The sequence below is a fragment of the Moschus berezovskii genome, chromosome 10 (assembly GCF_049115385.1).
Source record: "Moschus berezovskii isolate FMDL1 chromosome 10, NW_MosBer_1.0, whole genome shotgun sequence".
NCBI lineage: Eukaryota > Metazoa > Chordata > Mammalia > Artiodactyla > Moschidae > Moschus > Moschus berezovskii.
In genome coordinates, this window is record NC_142469.1 from 111,179,227 (window position 1) to 111,186,785 (window position 7,559).

The following is a 7,559-nucleotide window of genomic DNA, read 5'->3' on the forward strand; positions in this document are numbered from 1 at the left end:
CGCTGAGTTCACATCTAGAATCTTTCCAATTTTTGATACACATACACATGTATATTTTTACAAAAACTTCACACTATGAATACCATCTATGACGGCATTATAGATGGTGCTGTGTATTTTACTTGATCTGCATATAGGTCTGTATCATTAAGATCACAGCCTCCTGCTAGATAGATACACCAGAATTTATTGAATTCCCTGCCACTGGACATTTCTGTCTAACATTCAGACAATGTAAACAACACCTAAAACAACATCTCTGTGTATCTCTGGTACAACTGTTTCCTTAGGATAAAGTTCTGGAAATGGAACTGCAAGGTACAAGAGATTATGAATATTTTAAGGCTTTACACCATTGTCTTTAGGCTGCATCTGTTACATCTTGCTTCCAAACAAATTCCTCTGTGTAGCCAATGCCCAGTTCACAGCTTTCGGCACAAGTGAAGATGGCCAGGACACCCCAGTCGACACTGCGGCCCCGTCTGTCGGCCTTCAGGTGGTTGAGAAGCTGAGGCATGACCTGAGAAAAGGACAGCACAGTCAGAGCCACAGACCAGGCCTCCCTGCCAGGGCGGCCGCAGGGTCCTGATCGCCCAGCTCTGTCTCCACCTTCCACAGCGAGGCTGCAGACACTACACTGGTAAAAACAGACCAGGCCTCCCTGCCAGGGCGGCCGCAGGGCCCTGATCGCCCAGCTCTGTCTCCACCTTCCACAGCGAGGCTGCAGACACTACACTGGTAAAAACAGACCAGGCCTCCCTGCCAGGGCGGCCGCAGGGTCCTGATCGCCAGCTCCCAGTCTCCACGTTCCACAGCGAGGCTGCAGACACTACACTGGTAAAAACAGACCAGAGCCGTCTCCACAGACCAGGCCTCCCTGCCAGGGCGGCCGCAGGGGTCCTGATCGCTCAGCTCTGTCTCCACCTTCCACAGCGAGGCTGCAGACACTACACTGGTAAAAACAGACCAGGCCTCCCTGCCAGGGCGGCTGCAGGGGTCCTGATCGCCCAGCTCTGTCTCCACGTTCCACAGCGAGGTTGCAGACATTACACTGGTAACTTACGAACAATCTAAAAATACTTTGCAGCTCTGTGTTTCTTTACAGCCCCTCTTTCTATTTCGTGTCCTCTTATCTGAGAAAGAAGTTCCCAAGTATAATATCGGCTAATCTGTTTAACCTGGCTGTTAACCCAATTATTTTTTATTAATAATAATGCCACAAAAATAGGGCAGAGGCTTCTATCTGGGCAACTTTTATTTTGTGTTATTTACAACCTGAATAGCAGATGCCGTTACTATGACTCTGAAAAACACTACTGTAGTAGAATACAAAAAGATAATCCATTGACGCATTTGTTTAGACTAGAAAGGGGTCTGAGGGGTCCGTGGTCTCCTGGGATGAGTCCGAGGCAGTGCTGCCACCACTGCGATCAGACTGCTGTACACGCGCTCCCTCCAGTCTGTCTGGGGTCAGTCCTCAAATTACCCTTTCAACTGTAAGAACAACTATGACGTTATAATGTTAGTGAATCGACAGTTCAAGAGTCGTTTCCACCCAACTCAAATGGATCCTGATGCTAATAATCTTTCTGGCAAGAAAAATTTTATTTTAATGATCACATTCATCTGTTCTAACAAATCCACAAACCAAGACTAAACAGAGCAAGGGTTCTAAAACACTCCTCTCACAAAGACTGAAGCTATTTTAAATTATAAAGGTAACAACAGAGGCACTAAAAATAACGATATAACCACACTGGGAAGCAGGGGACAGTCCAGGTGGCACAGGTGACATTTAAATCCTCACTACTGCAGAAGTCGGTCAGCAGATAATGTCTAAAAACTAGCAAACTGATAAATCTCAGAAAAAGCAAGCAAGTTAGAGGCAGAAATAACTTCCAGATTAACCAGTAAAGGATAATTCCCTCCTTGGAACAAACTGTAAGGTGGGGCAGAAACTACTTTGTCCTTAAAGGGCACCTTCCATACATAGTACCCATAGGAACTCTTGCACATAGATTACTTTGACAAAGTTTTTTAATATTTAATCGGGTAAATATATACTAAAATATTCCTTTTTAAGATCCTACCTGGAATTCAAATAATCTCTTAGCACCACAGGGGCAATCTGGAATATCCTTTTCTTGAGGGATATTTTCACCAGAGATCCAGAGCGGGACAATCCCTCTGCCGTATCTGAGAACCTAAAATCAATTAGGATCAGTTTAACTCACCAACACCTCATGTGACCTGAGGATCATCTCGAGAAACTTTGTACATACTCTGACAATTGATGAAACGCTTATCTGAAAACCAGTTTCCTGTCTGCCCCTCCCCCACTCCTGGCACGCACGCGCGCGCGCACACACACACACTGGGCACCATCAATGCCTGCCTCAGTATCGTCAAAGTGATGCTTTCAGCTCATCTGATTCAGGTTATCAAAAGTATTTTTCTTAGATGACAATATGGTTAGACTCTGAATTCTATAGTTATTTTGTAAAGAGACTAACAATAATTCTATTTCCCTATTACCAGGTTGTGAATACAAAATGCAGCCCAGTGTCTCTGCTTACCTTCACACAGATAAGGAACCTTAGTTGCCAATTTTGAAAAGAACAAATACCAAATGAGATACAGTTTTAAATACAACAGAAGTAAATTTCACTATAATAAGATCTTATGTAACAACTGAGTGATTTTCCTAGATGTTTCTTGTTAAAAAAGAAATACACATTGCTAAAAACTGCCTTCTCAGAAGAAGACTCTTGAGCGTCCCTTGGACTGCAAGGAGATCCAACCAGTCCATTCTAAAGGAGATCAATCCTGGGTGTTCATTGGAGGGACTGATGCTAAACTGAAACTCTAATACTTTGGCCACCTCATGCAAAGAGTTGACTCACTGGTAAAGACTCTGATGCTGGGAAAGATTGGGGGCGGGAGGAGAAGGGGATGACAGAGAGTGAGATGGCTGGATGGCATCACTGACTCGACGGACATGAGTTTGAGTGAACTCCGGGAGTTGGTGATGGACAGGGAGGCCTGGCGTGCTGTGATTCATGGGGTTGCAAAGAGTTGGACACAACTGAGCGACTGAACTGAACTGAAAAACCACCTTCTCAGTATTTAGGACCTAGATCTATTCTTCCTATAAGCTGCTGCTGCTAAGTCGCTTCAGTTGTGTCCGACTCTGTGCAACCCCATAGACGGCAGCAGACCAGGCTTCGCCGTCCCTGGGTCTCCAGGCAAGAACACTGGAGTGGGTTGCCATTTCCTTCTCCTATAAGCTCCTGAGTATTTATTTGCTCCAGTGACTGGCTTATGGGAATTTTCCAAAGTCTTTAGTGGTTTATATTCATGGTGAGGGAAGTTAAGGGAATAGAGTTAATGGAGGAAAACAGGCAGAGCGAAACATCTGCTGCACATTTACCGTAAGTCTATGATCTACCTTAACCCTCAAACCACTTTTTTTCTCCCTACACTGTAGATACAACTACATCAGAGGGCCAAAATGTAACTCAAGGAGCCAAGAATCCTCACAACACCAAACCCATAATTCTTTCCACAAAGCCAGTGATTTCTCTACTAATGTGTCAGGTTAATTTTTATAAGTCAAAGGTCCCTGTTGGAAATATGGGCAAAAATTTCCTTTCTGTCTTCCTATTATTGTCTGAACTCCATGTGTTACAGGCAACAAAGATGTTTATCTCTGATTGCTGACAGTTTTAGAAAATGACTATATGATACACAATGTAACCTTCAGTCTTTCCGTAACTATTAAAAGGATCAGCACGGCAAACATCTTTCCTTACGGACCACCTGTTTGAAGGAATCCTATAGACAAGAGACTAACTTTATTAGAAAGAGTTACTTCTACACTGGTGTGGTTTTTTTGGGGGGGCGGGAGGTGGTGCACACCATGACTTTTGGGATCTTAGTCCCCCCACCAGAGATCGAACCTGGGCCCCCAATAGTGGGAGTGCAGAGTCCTAACCACCAGACCACCAGGGAATTCCCAACTTAAGATTCAAACCCCTACACCACTTGAAAAGAACAGAAGAAGGAGCTATATAAGTTCCATTTTACCTGTTCTGGTTCAAGGGATATTTTATTTTTAAACTTCTGGAAAATTCTATCTTCCCTAGATTCATGTTTTGCCATGGATTCCAATTCTTCCTCATGTGCTTCATCTGAAAAATCATCAACATTACTATTATGGCAACAGGAATAACCCACATGTCTTAACAATAAACACATGCTGAGGAAAGCCAGTTTTTAAACAACCAACTTAGTGTTAAATCAGACAGTGAAGGCCTGATGTTTTTTTATAGGCTTTCCCTGTTTTGGTTCATTAACATCTGTGCTTTAAGACTACCTGACTTTCCAGGTACTCCATGAAGCATTATTATTCTGCTGGTTCTTTAAAGAGCTTCTCCTTAAACCTTCAAATTAAGAATAGACCCCCAGGCTCAGAACTGCTGTAGCCAGCACTGAAAAGGATACCCCCAAATCATAAGCCCTTCTAATCCCTACTGTCTTTCACTTGTCCGGACTCCATCTCCAGTTCCCTTCTGCCCCATCGCTGCTGTCCCAGCTGGCACACTCACTCAGTCGTCGCAGGCTCACTGGACTGGTCAGCTCACACTTTCACTCTCACCTCTGGACCCCAGCTACCTGACTCACCCTGTCCTGAACAGGCGAGTCTCTGTAACTCAGGGTATTTCTGATATCCTGAATGTGAACCATAAGCCAGTAAGCTGACATTCTAATGTAAAATTTAATTTAGATTCTAAAAGTCTACATTCTGTGGTGGTTAAGAGATCAAGTTCTAAAGTCAATAAGATGTGAGCTCAAACTCCAGTTCTAAAACTTGACTTTGGTCAGTTACATGCCCAAACAAGTTATACCCAAAACCTCAAATTCCTCACTGCAAGATGAGGTACTGTTTTCAATGTATTGTTCTGATGCCAAAGTCTCAGTGAGATCATGCACAGAAGGCCCATGGTATGTGCTGTACAACACAGTACGTGTTGGAGAAATGCTGGCTCCTAGTGAGTCTCAGCACAGGCACTGCTCTAGCACGTGACCACTGTAAAGTAACTGACAGAATCATGGAACTGAAGCTTGCCAGGGAAGAGGACGCCTGCCACCCACCAAACACTGCAAGGCACTCTCATGTTTCTCAATTTGAGAAACAAATCTTGGAACCAGATAAACTTTCCAAGTTTCCAGCATCTTGTGCAGCCCCACCCAACTGACCACCTGGATACACCCTGCGACACTTCACAGGAATCAAAATATACATTATATATGCCAAGAAGGGAAGTACAGAAAGGATATCTTGAAATGAGGCAGTATTTTAAAAGTACAGGTTGAAGCCTCCCCAGTGAGTTATTCAGTGCTTCTCTTCTTGGCATATTGAGCCCTTCCTTTTAAGTGTTATATTCATTCACTCACTTAACGAATGAGTTTTGAAACAGATTTCTTACCCATGCTTCCTATAGTCTCTGATTCATCATCTCTTTCCACAACTTCAGGCATAATCTCATCTTCTGTTTCTATTACAATTTCAAATTCTGGAAAAAGGAAGTCGTGATCTGGAACTGTATTGTCCAAATTGTCTGAAACAAAAAAAGGTAACTAGCATCATTAGTGATCATTTAGTTTTGAAAATCAAATAATTTCCTTTTTCTGAAATGTATTCCATGTCATAACAGTCTTCCTTAGAAACTAACATATGTAGCTTCAGCATTTTAGATTATGGTTCATACATTAAATGACTATATTAAGGCATGGTTGGGATGTGAGTGGGTGAGAACTCACAGCTCCTTCTTTATAAAGATGTTCATGTCACTAGTTAACCAAAACACTGAAAATTATTACACCTTTTCTAATGTTAACCTTTATCCTCAAAATGAAAGATTTGGCCTATAGACACGAGGAAACTGAGCTGATATTTAAAAGTAAAAACAGAATCGACTGACCTGTCTGTGCACAAGCCTGCTTATGTCCTAATCTCCAGTCCAGGCTCTGATGCTCCTTACTGCAGTAATGTGCCTTGTGACATCTGGAGCATCTTTTGGGGCCTGAACAGCCACAAACTCTGCAGAGCTGTGCACCAGACTTGAGCTGGAGATACACAGACTCTCCTGTCTCGGACGGAGGATCCTCAGAAGGTGGCTCATAGGAGTAGAAGTCATTTCTCCTGGGCAGCTGATTTCTGAAAACTAAGGGGAGAGAAGGAGAACTGTTAATGAATGATTTAAATAAAACAATATAGCAATTCAAGTATTTGAGCCTTCACAGGGGGACTGAAAAACACATTCATTTTTTAAAAAGAAAAACTGAAGACAGTTTTACCGTGCAAAGAGCTTATTTTTTGGAAACGGAGAAAAGAACGAGAAACGAGAAACTTTTACAGTTCACACACCTAAGTACGCTCTTACAGTTTATTCAAATTAAGAATAATAGGTAAAGTCAGACTACAGAAACATGAAAAACCTGTTGGGATCCACCTTTCCGGAAAGTGACAATTTCTACTGCCTGAAAGTAACCTACCACACCTATTACCTACTAATTAACCAGGAGGCTGGCGGCTAGCAGTGAGCGACCACCCGCGACGCCCCCACACCCGCAAGTGCTCGCGGGGTTCCGGGGGAGAGGCCGGCGGGGTACGGGGGAAGCCGGGCGGCTTCCGGGGCAGAGGCCGGCGGGGTACGGGGGAAGCCGGGCGGTTTCCGGGGGAGAGGCCGGCGGGGTACGGGGCAGGCCGAGGGCTTCCGGGGCCCGACCCCGAGCAGAGGCCGCGGCCGCTCACCGCGCAGGCCGCAGCAGCACGGCGGCGTCCGGCAGCAGAAGAGGAAGAGACAGCGGTGGAAGGCGTCGGCGCGGCCCGACAGCGGCGCGTACACCTGCAGCAGGAAGGCCATCGGGCGGCCACACAGCGGGCAGGCCAGCTCCGGGGGCCCGGGCAGCCCGGCCGCACTCAGCCACGCCGGCCGGCCGCCCACCTTGCTGGGGAACTGCTCGCTGCGCAGCCGCCAAGACGGCGCCGCCTCCACGAAGCCCAGCTCCGCCGGCGCGGCGCTTGGAGACGCCATGGCGTGGTGTGCAGGCTACTCGTGCCGCTGAACCGCCGCCGCCGCCGCCGGAAGTTGGCGCCGGAAATGCGGACGGCGGGCCAGACGTGATTGGACTAGAGCGCAGAGGGGGCGGGACCACGGGGGGCCGGATTGGGCGGGCTCACTTATACCCGGTTTCCGGTCTCTGCCTGGGGCTGAACAGAAAATGTCAGGTGTTTTGTTAAGTTCCATTCAGTGGTTCAGTCGGGTCCGACTCCTTGCGACCCCATGGATTGCAGCACGCCAGGCTTCCCTGTCCATCACCAACGCCCGGAGAGAGTTGAGCTCAAACTCATGTCCATCGAGTTGGTGATGCAATCCAATCATCTCCTCCTCTGTCGTCCCCTTCTCCCACCTTCAATCTTTCCCAGCTTCAGAGTCTCTTCAAATGAGTCAGTTCTTTGCATCAGGAGGCCAAAGTATTGGAACTTCAGCTTC

At 46.1% G+C, this 7,559-nt stretch overlaps 1 protein-coding gene across 2 annotated transcripts; it reads right to left on the reverse strand.

Annotated features, from left to right (window-relative positions):
- Window positions 1-361: 361 nt before the first annotated feature.
- On the reverse strand, window positions 362-7,151 carry PDCD2 (programmed cell death 2). Of its 2 annotated transcripts, XM_055433099.1 has the most exons (6): window positions 6,818-7,151; window positions 5,985-6,227; window positions 5,490-5,621; window positions 4,087-4,190; window positions 2,091-2,204; window positions 362-520 (listed from the first exon to the last, which is right to left on the reverse strand). In XM_055433099.1, exons 1-6 carry the CDS (start codon window positions 7,098-7,100, stop codon window positions 362-364), a joined length of 1,035 nt encoding a protein of 344 aa, XP_055289074.1. In that variant the 5' UTR covers window positions 7,101-7,151. The 2 variants fall into 2 exon arrangements, with proteins under 2 accessions (XP_055289074.1, XP_055289075.1); XM_055433100.1 differs by lacking the exon at window positions 2,091-2,204.
- Window positions 7,152-7,559: the final 408 nt, after the last annotated feature.